Here is a 15,927-nt window from a genome sequence, read left to right on the forward strand (position 1 = left end):
CAACAATTAAGTTCATGAAGTAATATTTGAATAACCTTTATGGAGGTTTTTGTATTGTGGCGTGTGAAGATTGTATTTTGTGAGATCCTGTGATTATTTGGAAATATTTTATACAAGTGTATAAAAATATTTTATTAATATATTTATTTTAAAAATATTTTATTAAATATTTATTTTAAAAATATTTTTATTAAATATTTATTTTTAAAATATTTTATTAAATAATTTTTATAAAAGTGTATGTAATTATCTTAGTAAATAATGGCAGATAATGTAAATGGTATGTATTCGTTTGAAGAGTATACGGACATGATACTGATTTACGGCAAAGTTAACAAGAATGGTTTAGCTGCAGTTCAGGAATATCGTGATACTTTTCCACATCGAAGAACACCTGATCGCAAAACATTTGAAGCTGTGGAGAGACGACTTAGAGAAACTGGTAGCTTTAAACCGAAGCGAATAGATACTGGTCGTCAACGTAGCGCAAGGAACTATAATAATGAACAAGCAATAATAAATGCTGTAGAATTATCACCAACCACAAGCACCAGACGATTATCACGTCAGTTAAATATTTGCCAGTCAAGCGTCTATGGCGGACACTTCATGGAAGCACAGTTGTACCATTCCATATAACACGTGTTCAAGACTTATTATCGCAAGATCTTAATAAACGGAAGATGTTCTGCCGCTGGTTAAGAAGAAATTGTTTACGACATCAGTATTTTCTTCGGCGTATTCTCGTTACTGATGAATCCTGTTTTACTAGAAATGGAATTGTAAATTTTCGTAATACCCATACTTGGGCGTACGACAACCCACATGAAACTGCGACGAGGCATTTTCAACATACATTTTCAGTCAATCTATGGCTTGGTGTTCTGGGTGATAATTTGATTGGTCCATTTTTCCTCCCTAATCGACTTAATGGAGTAGCGTACTTAAATTTTTTAAGAAAAAAAACCTGCCTACCCTCTTTGGAAGATATTCCTGTTCAAAACAGAATAAATGCATGGTTTATGCACGACGGAGCACCTTCCACATTTTTCTAATGATGTGAAAAACTATTTAAATGATACATACGGTAGACAATGGATTGGTCGAAATGGACCAGTAAAATGGCCACCACATTCTCCTGACCTCACGCCAGCAGACTTTTTCTTATAGGGTTGGATGAAGTCAATTGTTTATTCAAAACGGATTAACACCATAGAGGAGTTACGTAATCGCATTACAGAGGCGGCAGAAACTATCAAGAATGCTCAAACGTTATGAAACGCGCTAGAAAAGAGTGGATTCGTCGTGCGAAAACGTGCATTGCTAAACAACGGAGGGACACTTTGAGCAACTATTATAGGTGATTATTACAGTTTTATAAAGGTAAATACATTTTATGTTAATGTTCAGTCTAGAATAAATGATCAGCTGTTACTCACAACCTAAACATTAGTTAATATTTTATGCAGATAAGAATATGCATTTTTGTGCGTCTGTTTTATTTTTAAATAAAGCTAAAATTTCAATACCTATTATTAATTTTTTTCCTAAGTAATTCACCATGAATCTTTTTCAGAATTAAATGTTCTATAAATCTGTTTAAGAAAAAAAATGACCTTTATTTAACATTTATGGAAGTAATCTTACGGTTAAACACAAAAATGTGTTATTTCTTTGCACCAATTCTTGTGTTTTACGTAAGATATCTCTGAAAGTATTGCATTTACAGCTCTGGGACGAATTTTTAATAAAATTTGTCAGATATAAAAACATAAAAACCCAATCGTATTTGTATCTTTGTAACTACCTTTTACCATTTTTATATGGCCTGACTTTCACCAAGGGTTCTGAAATCCGGGCGAAATCTTTCGCTAGGCGTAACTCGCTAACGAAGCGTTTCCGGGCATATGGTTATATGAACTTTTTTACTTGTTTTTAGCTATGGAATAAGCTCCCGAGAGATTGCCGTTTAGTTTTTGAATCACCCTGTATAGAGCTGGTTGATGAACTCGGGTGTAACAATGGACCTGGTCTAAAACCTGGTTTTTAGGCCGTAGCTTAAATATTGGAGCTCGGTTTTAACTGAACATGTGGTCTAAACATAAGCTCGATTTAAATGAGGAGGGATAATCCCACGGTCTAAAAATTTGGTTTCTACAAAAACTCAGGTTTAAAAGATAATCGTTGTGGGTTTATGAGCTCAGGTTTAAGCCAAGACTGAGATAGGCCGAATCTAAAATTGCCAACTTAAAATGTGCTTTGTACTGGTTTAAATGCAAGTGTAACAAAATTGAACCCTTTTTTGTGATATAAAGTTAGATTAATATATTTATAATTTATTTGTCACAACATCTGGACCTGCATCAGACATGAATTAACTCACCAGCCGTTAACATGTGATTTTTTTGTGGTCGTCAGTCAGCATTTATGGAACCATTCACAAACAAATTTGATGCATGTTCAAATTGTCATCAAGGATGTTGTGGACACCTACCATGTGATAAATTTATCTCAAACCCAATTTCGTCAAATGTTGGTCTCCATAAGTAAACAGTGGCAACTGAGCGATACCAACACTGCAGGTAATTCTTTCCCAGCAGTAATTACGCTGGTTGTTTTTTTAATCGATTCTGGGAACTTTTTGACTCTACCTCGTATAAGGATATGTTACTTAAACATAAATTCCTAATTATACAGCTAATTAGGTCACTACAGAGCGCTGATTTCACTAAAATTGTGAACAAAATCAGCAATTGTGTAGTAGGCTTGATCTGTCAGTTGGGGTTGTAAGTGAATTCTAAGCTTGTATATTCCCAAAGCACAGTAGTCTTATGTTCATATAGTGAGCTAATCGGTGAATAGTCCAGAGTTTCATGTCTCAGCTGGCACCAATTAGTATTTGACTTTTTTGAAATCTCTCAACATTTTCTGTAGACAACAGCATGGCTAAAAAATATAAATTGAAGGGGAAGTAAAAGTTTCCAAAATTTTAAAACCGGGTTTGCTGGATTGTTTGTTGTCCAGTTGAAATACACTTCTCAATGTAGTTTTTATATTTAAATAACCACAGAATTTTTTCCAGAACGCGATCGCATATCTGTGGTGTGAATAATGAATATATAATTATTATACTATAGAATGTTTATAGTACCCATAAACATATTGCTTATAAACTTGCCACAAGAGAAACCATTCACAGATGTAAACATTCACTGTTTATTTGGCCTGAAAGACATGAAATGTGATCTCTCCGTTTCAAATTCTGGTCCACAGAAGTCCAAGAAATTAGGAAAATGCCACTGAAGTCATGTTATAAAATTGTTGGATTACATTTGAATTTGTTAAAAAGTTAACTGGCTTTTTAGAATAGTCAACGCTAGCCCATTGATCTGAACAACCCACCCGCCTCACTTATCACTGGAAAAAGTGACTCGCTAAGATTCTGCTGTCTTTTCTATTACAGGCAGTGTTGTGTTTTCCGCTGAGACAAACTGAAGCATCTGAGACAGCGTGTGGTAGAAAACACACCCCTGAGTAACACCCCTGCCATTGATGAGAGAACTTGAATTATGTGTGATGAACCATTAAAAGATTTTAAGTTTTGTACTTGTTCTGCAGGATATTAAAATATGGTTAGGTTGATCTGGATCTATGATTAAAATAGATTGACATAACAGTTAAGTTGGTTATAGTCTAAAATAAAATAAATAATTAACACAGTAATTGTATGTACCCTAGGTTTTCAAAATCTTCAATCTACCAAATTGATATAACTTGTGAGAATCTAATCAACAGAGAGGTAACAACGATTGGGCAATACCTTTATACTTGTCTGCGTGGTAAAATATCGCAACAAATCAGTAAAGTGGCGAGTCTCTGTGTGTGTTTGGCAGCAGTGGCCGGGGATGAGGTGGACGAGCAGAGCCAGGAGGATCTGTTCGAGGAGAAACTGTGCGAGGCCATCGACGGCATCACCCAGAAATCAGCTCAAGGTCGCACCACCAGCCTGGACGCCGTAAGTCAAGCGCTCACCAGGAAGTACGTCCCAGACTTCCTCATCGACAGGTACAAACATGATAGTACCTCATTACTGGTCATATATCTCCTTCTATTCTACATTATAAGAAGTTGAAGAGCATTCATGCGGTTGGTTGTGTTTTTTTAATAACATCTCAATGATACTCATTTATTACTGGTAAAGATTACATGGCAATTTGTCATACATTGTCACATTGATAACACATCATTGTACACTTCAATGTTAAGAGCAATGCAATCCTCCAGTTCACCCAACTCTTTTAAATAAGCAATATATTAAATAATCAAATATAATTAAAACAAATCAATTAACTAAAAATTAATTACAACACAGATAAAAGAATTTCCTAAGATCTACAATAATTGTTTAATTCATGATTAATCCCAAAAAACTCATCCACTTCTTAAAGTAGGTGTTTCTAAAGTAAAAAGCCAATTTGTCTTTTGAAAATACAAAATGGCAGTGATCTTAATCTATTTGGCAGTGCATTCCATAATTTTGGTACAAAAGATAATGTTGCTAATACAAACCACTAACAAGTGGTGGAAGTCAGTTTTTTAGTTACAATATGTTTGCTCCCCTTGTGTTATATTGGTGGATGTTTTGATATTTTAAGTTGTTTGATGTAGCCGTATAAAGCAACATTTTATACACAACTAAACAAGGGACTGTCATAATATGAAGTTCTTGAAATTTTTTTACACGAATCCTTATAGCCAATACCAAAAATATAACGTACTGCTTTTTTTGTAGTTGTAATACAATTTTATTAATGTTCTTTTTAAATGTATTTCCCCATATTTCAATACCATAAACCAATTGAGAGTAAAAAAAGCATAATATTCTATTTTAAGGGCTTTTTAATTGCATTCATTGCAGATGTTCCTGGAGTGTGGAAACCCCGTTTAGATAGGTACTTATCATAATATAGGTTTATTAAAAATGTAGATGATATTCCGAAGCATAAACCTTCTTCAGGAATTTCTCTGTGATGTAAAATGTAACCCAAACTGAAAACTTTATATTTTACTATTTTAGTGTTGTTATATTATACAAAATAAAGTTCTACATCTAGACTTTTTTTGTATTTTTGCCCACTTGGTAAGTAGAAGTACACTACATCATAGCGTCACACAACAAGCTTCACTTAAGTTGCTCACTCATTTAATTCTCTAGATGCACTATGGGCAGACAGATAGGCAGAAAATCATACAGAAAAGAAATTGATACAAAAATTACTCTTAGCCAAATTCCATGGTTGGACGTGCATCATCTGAGCACATTTTTCTCTATGTGGAAAGTATGAAATATTTCTCAGGATATCTTACCACATGATACATTAAAATAAAGTTAGGTATTCAGATTCCTTATCGTAATTAGGCAACAGTGGTACTATAGACATGGTCAAATTTTAACATTAACTTACTACTCTATTATTTTTTCTTTTACCTACATATAAAAATCTCAAATGTTCAAATCTAATATGATTGTATACAGTTTGTATACAAATTTATTCTGGTATTTTCTCGTTGCCATTATGGTTAACCATTAGACCAATGTAAGAATTCGCTAACGCTCAGCCAAAGCTTAGGGAGTGACATGCATCACATCATTGAACGTAGTGTTGCTTATATAAAACATGAAGCTTCATATAAAATTTAAAATCTCTAGGTCATTAAGTTTTTGAAATATTGTGCGGACAGACAGACAGAAATGAATACAATTTTTCAGCCTCTCAAGTGATAGGTTTCACTAAAGCTAGGCCAATAAAATGAATGATGTTATAATATGTAATATTTGAATGAAAGAATACTGGCATTCAGTTGTGACAAAACACACTTTTTAACCCTCCCACTGGCCATTAACTGGAATCTAGTGGGTGTTGTGTTTGTTTTTACCATGTCTTAAATCATAAATTTAAATTAGAAACCCAATAAAATATATGTTACCTGTGAGTTTATAACCCTTAACTATTAAAAACACACTTATAATTGATAGAAGTGTCGGTAGACAATTTATTTAAAGTTAATGAATAGTTGGTGGCACCCGCCATATTCATATAGTATATCAGTATTTAAACTTTAAAGGAGGTAAAGTGTTCAACAGAGTGTTTTATATTGAATTGATTGAAAGCTTAGATTATCAGCTGTAATATAATATTATTGTTAGTACCAATAGAGAGGAAAATAAATTATATGATACAGTTTTTAGGAAGGCAATTTAATAGATTTACAAATTGAATGTTTTCTTTTTGTGTAAAGTACAGTTACAAATAATAATCCAGTGTATTTGTAACACTTGTACTACAACTAAGAATGAGTTCTCTGGTCAATTCACAAATAAAAAAAAAAAAAATTGTAGTAAACCATATTTTAGGAAGAACCAGGGAATTTAAAAGTTTTATAACAAAATTATATGATAATAATTATTTATTATTAATTTGGTTTCATTTGTAAGACAGTTTTCCTTTAAATACATAACCAGTTCTGCAAGTTGTAAAAGCCATAGATATATAATATCAAACATATACTTGTGAGTAAGTATGCCAGCATAGATAAAATAACTGACAAGTTCTAGGGTTAAAGGTGAATGTTATCCCAACAACATAAATTGTTTCAGAAAAATCCAGATAATATAAAAAAAATACTGATTTTGGTTTTTGTTACTCTGTGCTCCAAATATTGAAGTTTTCCGGTCAGAGCTTGAGATTGCAGAAAAGCCAGTGAAGATTGTACAATGTATGTGTAGTACCCACTTGACAGCCGCCTTTCATTGTGTCTTTAGACTCTGGCCTCTTCACTGATTACTAGCGATATCTCTAGACTCTGCCCTATCTCCAGACAATATTTGTTGTTAAAATTAACATTCCAATTCCTGCATCTAAACCATTAATCAGTCATCCATTATCATTATGTGGATTCGTGCTCTTGATTGGATTGTGTCGAATAAGATATTGTTTCCAGATTTTGTGTTTTGTTTTATTTAACCGTAACAAAGTTAAAAATGACATCACATTACACAATATTTTAATAATTATATTATTATTTACTTAATCATTTATTTATTTAGGTGTAATTGTAAATGTAATAATTAAAACTTAGGTCACATAATTTTTTTGTTTAATATTTTTCCGTTTTGTCAATTGAATTTGTATTATGAACTGTCTGATTAATTTAATCAGCTGAATTACTTTATAAACATATAGGACAGTTTAGGTTCCTTGTAGTCCTGAAATCTCTCGACCTTTCAGGCAAGTAATGTTACAGTTAAAAATTAACTCCTCCCCTCCTATTTGTCTTACAGTATTAGTTTCACACTTATATTGTTTTACATTTAGCCGTTGCATTTCTCTACATAACTTTATTATTGTGTATCTGCTGTTTTGTTTTGAAATTGTATGGGCTTTTTATAACAAACATATTGAAAACTTTTGCATTCATATTATTGTTATATTTTCACTAGGTCTATGTATCTTTAAATATTTACAGAAATAGAAGCAGTGGGTTTACACTGTTAGAAAATTGCAAATACAGATTTCTTTCATGAATAGAATGTTTGTGAACTACTCAATGTCATCTTATCAACCTTATTTAATTGGCTTTAATTTTTTTTCCTTTAATGGTCCTGTAGCTAACAAGCTTGTGTTGAGAAATTTAACTTCTTGTATGGTGTAAGCGGAATACATCCATCACGGTATCTCAGATCAACACATTACATTAATGTTAGTTCTACAAAAGTTCATCAGAATGCGTTAGAGAATTTCTTTAGTGTGATATAATATGCAGCATGATTCATCATAACATCTGGGGACAGTTACAACTCCAACTTTTGTTTGTTTTGACAGTCTGGACACACTCCACTAACAGTGGTCCAGCTGTTGCTCTAAGTGGAACTATTCACTCATGTCAATCAGCTGTTGTGCAAGCTTAGTTTGTTTGTAAACTGATACTCAGCTGTTATTGACTATTATACGAGGTTATCTACTTTTGAAATGTGACTTCATTGTTGTTTTATAATAGTTTCAGAAGTTATATATGATTATTATTGTACTATACAACAACCATGGTGAACTACTATTTCACTATCTTGTATTAGTATTTCACAATTAACTCATTGACTGCGCATTTTTCGCCTTTGTATCTTTTTCATTCTTATTATCTTGCTTGTATTTATATTTCATACCTTTAAACTAGTACAAAATTATTACTATGCCAACTATAGCAAGGTAAAAATATGCCACGCCAATGTGTCATAATAGGATTTGCTGAGGTTGTATGCAAAATTTCAAATCTACAGCTCATTTCATTCTCAAGATATCCTGATATCACAGAAAGGCAATCATAAAAAAATGAAGTTGACACGAAAATGACGCATCATAGTACTCATTCTTGTAGAAATTAAGTTTCATGTAAAATTTAAAATCTACATATTAAATCTTTCTTTACATAATCTTACTTCATCATATTTAAGTGGAAGAAAACAAATGGTAACAATAAATAATGAAAAATCAGATTTTAAAATTACAGAGAAAGGAGTTCCACAAGGATTAGTATTAGGACCTTTCCTTTTTATAGTTGCTGTGAACGATTTATCATTTAACATACAAAGTCCAACTGTATTATATGCGGATGATACAACACTTTTAAACTGTGACAAAACTTTAGATAATTTGACAATTAAACAAAATAATTCTATGGGTATGGCTCTGGAATGGTTTAGATCTAATGGATTGATGATAAATAATAGTAAAACTGAAAAAATAATTTTCTCTCTGAATTGGGAAGTAGTTCAAAGTAGTAAGCCTGTTAAATTACTTGGCATTCATCTGGACAGCATTTAGTTAAGCATTAAGTTGGAGCTCACATATTAATAGTCTCTGTAAAAAGTTATCTAGGAATATCTACCTGTTAAGAAAACTAAAAAAAAATTGTTAACTTGTCCATGTTGATTACAGCCTACTATGCCCTTTTTAATTCTCATCTTCTGTATGGAATTACACTTTGGGGTAATAGCAGTCATGCAGATAGAATTTTTATTTGGCAAAAGAAAGCTCTAAGGACAATTAAATCTATACCAGAAAGAGAGTCATGTTTGCCCATTTTTAAAGAACTTCAAATAATGACATTTCCTAGTATGTATATTTATTCTTGTTTAGTTGGTGTTAAGGAAAATGTGTACCATTTTAAATTTAGGCAAGATATTCATACCCTCAATACAAGGAATAACTACTTACTTAATCAAGTTTCAGTAAGGTTGGAAAAATCAAAAAGTAGCCACATCTTCATGAAGATTAAATTATTTAATAAACTACCTCAGAGAGCTTTTAGTGTAGAAGTGAATAGATTTAAGTTAGTGTTAAGTAAATGGTTAAAAATGAATGCTTTCTACTATGTTGACGAATATTTAACATGTTTAACATAATATTTAACATTAATACCCTGATTTTTTAATTATTTTATAATTTTTATTTACTATTTATACTTAGTTTGTATGTGTCATATTTATTAAGTTTTAGTTATGAATTTTAATTAATGATTTATTTATGCTTTTAAATATACTATTGTTTTAGGGTAAACGGTTAAATATTGCTACTATGACTTTGTCTATTGCATGTAAATTGCTTAATGACAATAAAATATCTTGAATCTTACCACATGATACATTCAGATTTTTGTTCATTAAATTAGGTTTCAGTGTAAATAATAAAAGTCTACACACCAAGTCACTATAAAATGATATTGCATGTATTGGGATAGTTAGGCTATGTGTGTTTAATCTATTACACGTTTGAATCTGTTATGGATGTATTGAGTTTTTTTACCAATTTATTCTGCTATTTTCTCGTTGCTATCGTGGTTACCCTTAAGACCAATGTAAAAATATTCGCTAACCCCAGCCAAATCCCATGGAGTGACATGCACCATCATTGAAACAGTGTTCCTCATACAGAAATGAAGCTTCATGCATAATTTCAACTCAATAGGTCAGTTACTGTTCGAGATATCGTGCAGACAGACATACAGAAATGAAATGCATAATTTCAACTCAATAGGTCAGTTACTGTTCGAGATATCGTGCGGACAGACATACAGAAATGAAATGCATAATTTCAACTCAATAGGTCAGTTACTGTTCGAGATATCGTGCGGACAGACATACAGAAATGAAATGCATAATTTCAACTCAATAGGTCAGTTACTGTTCGAGATATCGTGCGGACAGACATACAGAAATGAAATGCATAATTTCAACTCAATAGGTCAGTTGCTTTTCGAGATATCGTGCAGACAGACATACAGAAATGGACATTTTTCAGCTCCCCGCAAGTGATAGGCTTTGTGGAGCTAATAATATTTAATAATTAAAAGCTTTGTGATAGGAGCTAATAATTAATTGTGACTTTGTTAATTAAACATAATTTTAGTTTATTTAAGTTACAGTCCATATATACATGTAGTCAATAAAAATAAATATTTTCAAAATAGCATTTGATATTGATTTGAACACCGAAACAACTAAAAGCAATAACTTACAATGTAAATACAGTATTAATATGATTTTAATTGAGCGTTACAGAGGTATTAAGTAATTTCTTTACAGTATACAAAGGGTTAAAATACATTTTGTACAGATAAAAGTAGCTAATAATTGTTGTATTGAATTAGACTTCAGATTTGAAACTTGGTACTACTGGAACTGGCGTGTTTGTTATTATTCAGGAGGTTGACAGTCTGTGATGGCATCGAGAGGTGTCTGAAGAAGGGTCGGGGCGCAGAGCAAGCGAGTGCAGCACAGTTGGCAGCCCTGCTCTGTATACAGTTGGGTGTTGGCGATTTGACAGATCAGGTGTGCCACGATCTCAAGCCGCTACTTACCTTCACCATCCTTGATAATTCTGCCAGTCCTCTTGCCAGAGCCAAGGTAAATTGCGTAAACTGATCAAAATAAAAAAGGATATAAAAACTGATTGTTTATTTGTAATTCATAGTTTATAGCTCAAGAGTAATTTTTAATAACTTTAAAATTGGGTTTATAGCCTTCTGTGAAACAATCTAATAGTCATGTATTGGATGACATATTTCGAAAGCTTATTTTGTTTTCTTCATCATGAAGAACCTTTGAACCTTTGTAGCGTGGTGGTGAATGGTGATGTCATAAAGTTAAAATAACAGAATAGACACAAACAAATATATCACATTCACATACGCAAAACACGATCACGCATGACACTGTCCCATAAAGTATATCGAACAAACTGGTTGTTCATTCAAATAAAGATAATGGACACATCCCAATCTTATATGAAATAAACAAAGACCTACTTTCACCCAAAATCTGATCAATGAAAATCACAATATGAGCGAAATAGGAAATGGTCTGGAAGTAATTCATCGTTGTAAGGAAGGCAGTTTATTATCAACAATGGAAGAGTATGAAATCTATGTGGCGTTTAAGAATGATAGTGGTAATAATCTGTTAAACAAGAAATTACAATTCAAATCAACTATTGCTATCAACAGTGGAAAAGACGACTCTTCAGCCACAACAGCTGATTGGTATAACAGTAGAGGTTACATAACTATAGTTGTCCTGTCATGCACAAGTGTTTTGTGTATGTGAATATTGTTATCAACAGTGGAAAAGACAACCCTTCAGTCAGAACAGTTGATTTTGCTTTTGTGTGCTCAACAATTAACATGTTGACTGTGGCGGACTTGTTTGAAATGAAATGAAATGAAAATTCTCTTTATTTTTTTTCAGGCGAAGTTAGGACTACATAGTCCTTTCTTACACTTAACCTGATTATTAGTATATGTAAGTACAAGCCATTTGTAAATCTTCAAAATAAAAAACAAATCTTTTAACAAAAACAAAATTGCACTCTTAAATTTATACTGCGTATAAAATTAATATTTGATTACAAAATAATATTGATGATACTTTCAAACAAAAAATTTAGTCAAAATATACAACATTACAATATTAAAACACTATATTTTTATTAAAATTATTTACTTACACTCACACATTCATTCATTCTGTCTGCAACAAATCATGACTAGCAATCCTCGGGCACCACGGCCGCGGACATCCGCTGCAAAAGATACAACTTAACAGCCGAAGCAAACCGATCCCGGCTCTCCAAGGATTTTAAAGGATCTGGAAGAGAATTCCACAAACGGCAAGCAGACACTGCAAATGATTTATTAAAGACAGTCGTTCTGTGGTGGGGGATTCGCAACGTCGACGAGCCAGTGCGGGTGTTCCTTACGCCTTCTTCAATAGCAATGAACTTAAAATCGTTTTGTAAAAGTATTTTTGGAAACCCGGTTTTAAAGGATAGAAAAAAAGTAAAATTAGGATTCGGAAAGCTCTTAGATCTTGCAATTTTAACGTTGACATTAGTACATAATAAGGTGAGATATGCTCATCTCGCTTTAAATTAAACAAAAATCTTAAACAATAATTTTGGATTTTCTGCAATCTATTATTCAAAACCACAGTCATGTCATTAACCACGGCACAACAGTAGAGGAAGTGGGGAAATACGAGTGATTTAATTAGTACAAGCTTTATGTGGTGCGGTAGAAATCGTTGCATTCTTTTCAGCGTATGCACTGCTGCAAATACCTTTTTACAGGTATCTACAACGTAGTCGGTCCAGTCCAGCGTTTTCGTAATTGTCAATCCCAAACTTCTGACACTACTACAGTATGCTACAGCCTCTCCGTTTTACCAATATTTCACGTACATTGTTAAAGTCAATTGTATTCAAAAGTCTAAAATGCCCAATTATTATGGGTTTAGTTTTGTCCGAGTTGAGTTTTCAGTCCGTGCTTTTCAGTCCAAAAGTACAATCTGTTGAATGTCCAAGTTAATGTTTTCAATAGTTTTGGTTAATGTTACTAACACTGCAGTGAGCATAATATCTGTAAGTCATCAGCATAAGAGTGAAACTTCGTATGTGTCAGTACCTTGCTTATATCGTTAACATATAGTGAAAAAAGTAAAGGGCCAAGAATGGATCCTTGAGGAACACCACACGTAACAGGCTTCCAGTCAGATCTAATGTCATCAACCATAACACACTGCTGTCTTCCACCTAGATAAGATCCCATCCATGTAAGAACCTCGGTGGAAAATCCTATATGTCTCAATTTTTCTACTAATAAAAGTGTGATTAACAGTATCGAAAGCTTTAGAATAGTCAAACTGTATTAATACAGTGCACTGCCTTTGATCCATGGCAAACCGGATGTCATCTGTAATTCTCAATAACGCAGTTTCAGTACTGTGATACTGTCGAAATCCAGACTGATAAATGTTAAGAATATTTTGCGATTGTAGAAATTGAGTAATTTGACAATGCACTATTCGTTCAAGACCTTTAGATAAAGCAGGCAAGATGCTGATAGGCCTGTAGTCTTGCGGAAAAGCAGGTGATGGGATCTTGTTTAGTGAACGGATTTGGGCAATCTTCCATATATCAGGGAAAATACCAGTTCGCAAAGATTCATTAAAAATTAAAGTAAGGAGAATGGAAGTATAGCGAACAAGACACGTTTTCACCAGTCGAATTGATATGTCATCAGCACCAGTTGCATTGGTACTGATTCTGTTGATTACATGCAGGACATCCAACTGCATCACTGGCTTAAATTTGAATAGAGGATATGCATGCTCCGTGGGGGGCACTGTTTGTGCACTGTTAACCGTTTAAGAGTAGTCAAGGTCCCTTTTTTAGTTGCTATGATTTAGTTCAGAATTTGAGCTACATTATTCATCTTAAATAAAAGGAGCCCTCATTTCAATTTAAAAGTTGCAACATTTAAATATGCAAACTATACATCAAACTAGCGAAGGAAATTTCTTTTAATTTTTTATGGTTATTCTCTTATTTAACCCTTCCCAAGCCGTAGACGGATATATCAGAATAACAGACTTTGACTAAAACGCCAAATACAGTTATATCCGATATTATAGATTACGTCTCTTGGAGAGTTTTTTAGTTCACAAAAAGCCTTTGAAATGCCCGGTGCACGCTCCGTACTTATCGTGGTTGCCAAGGAAGTATTTATAAAACGACCTTCACTCAGCGGCAGGGGGATGGGAGTGCCCTTTGTCTAACTCCGACCACCTGCTCATCAGTTTTGCGTCTCCTACAGAGCCATAACCAAACATATCCGTGGTGTGCATTATTGCTTCCTTGGTTGTCACGACGCTCACGCAGCATGCGTCTACTACGCATCTCGTTATTATTCTTCATCGTGTGGTAGTCTTGTGATTAGTTTGAAGTATTTATCTTGTTTTATAGTAAAATGTAATTAAATTTTCAGTTTGATTACATTATACAATAAAACTTGAAATTTTAAACTTAAAAACGCTAATTTTACGTAAAATTCCCTCTTTTATACTCTTTTTTTGCATATACCTTTTATAATTTAGTTATAATAAAAATTAGCTTCGAAGCTAAAAAAAGGAATTTTTTTACTTGTCGTTATAGGAAAGGTAATGGATTTACTAGTGGTGTGCGAAGGGTTAAGGTTCTTGATTTAAAATGCGGTTTTATCATCTATGACCATGATTACGACTATTAAGAAATCTCTTTAAAATATTGATTTTTATTTATGTTTCACCTCCACTTCCATTCCTTTAGTGAATTTAATATGATAATTATTGGTTGTGTTGCAGTGTTGTTGGACACTGGCTATGCTGGGGTTCCTAGACTCTACAGACGTGTTGGCGGACACCCACCGTACCCTGCTGTCGGTATTCAGTGGATCTTACAGCAAGGGGGATGGTACCACTCCTTCTGTTCCTGTTGAGTTGGCCACACTGCATGCAGCCGCCCTGTCTGCCTGGAGCCTGTTGCTCACCATCATTGATATTCATGCCTTCACAGACCCGTGAGTTGCCTGCTTCCATTTCCACTTTGGATGTGTTTGTTGAAGAATTTCAGTGTAATTTCTACATCCTTTACTAATTGTGAAACATCTCGTAAAGGAAAACAACTTCTGCTCTCAAGTGTAGTGTAATATACGTATTCATTTCTGTGCATTGGTATTGGTTTTGGTGTTAATCGTCAAACAATAAGTACAGTAAAGACGTTAAATTGAACCATAATAAAATAAATATTAAAAAATATTTAAATATTAAAGGGGGTAAGCATTTTGCAATGTTTGTCCCTCCTCCTAACTCTTGAGTAGATTCTTTTTAGTTCTTCAATCATGTTTGGTATATAACTAATTATTTATAATACCTAGAATAAACCATTCTATTGTTCCTTTATTCATACTACATTGTTACCATGAAATTTATGTTAGCTACTAATTACTAGGAATATTTCAAGATAAGTGTATTTTTTAATTTTTTAATGACCAAACATATTTATAATTCTAGAAAACTAGAGGTTTAGAATTTATCAGTTAAAAAGTTTGACCAGAGATAAGTTTTTATCCTGATCATTATTGTAATTTTAAGACACTTTATGTGTTGGGGAAATAACATTCGCTCTTGAAGTGAAAAACTATGATTGTAATCCCCGGTATTGAAAAAGAAACAAATGTTTTTTAAGAACCTGCATAAAATCGTGAGAAGATAAAAATGAATTAATTTTTAGTTTAATTGGAATACTGATTGGAAATCTCTTGAAAAGTATGTTAGAATTCTGTGGGATAATATTTATGTGTTTGTGCTTACAAAGAGAGAAGATGGGAAGTCATAGATAGTGGAAAATGAGCTAGTTAGCTAATGAGAAAGTCCTCAAATGTTATCTTTTATTGGTTGCTCTGATGAGACTGCTTATCTAATGTTGTTTACAGCTGTAATGTAGGTCTAGCCAACTGTCTAACCAATCTCGGTGATGCAGTAAGGGGTATGACTAATCC

At 33.0% G+C, this 15,927-nt stretch overlaps 1 protein-coding gene across 4 annotated transcripts in view; it reads left to right on the top strand.

Moving 5' to 3' along the window:
- Positions 1–15,927, top strand: part of LOC124365757 (interferon-related developmental regulator 2) — a 48,430-nt gene that overhangs the window by 11,052 nt on the left and 21,451 nt on the right. For 2 of the 4 annotated variants that reach the window (XM_046821757.1, XM_046821759.1), the window contains exons 3-5: positions 3,897–4,065; positions 10,759–10,960; positions 14,732–14,946. In XM_046821757.1, the coding sequence (XP_046677713.1) occupies positions 3,897–4,065; positions 10,759–10,960; positions 14,732–14,946 (586 nt within the window). Of the gene's footprint in view, positions 1–3,893; positions 4,066–10,758; positions 10,961–14,731; positions 14,947–15,927 lie in introns of all 4 variants that reach the window. The other 2 variants (XM_046821756.1, XM_046821758.1) reach the window with 1 other exon arrangement.

This window comes from Homalodisca vitripennis, chromosome 7, assembly GCF_021130785.1.
Source record: "Homalodisca vitripennis isolate AUS2020 chromosome 7, UT_GWSS_2.1, whole genome shotgun sequence".
Lineage (NCBI taxonomy): Eukaryota > Metazoa > Arthropoda > Insecta > Hemiptera > Cicadellidae > Homalodisca > Homalodisca vitripennis.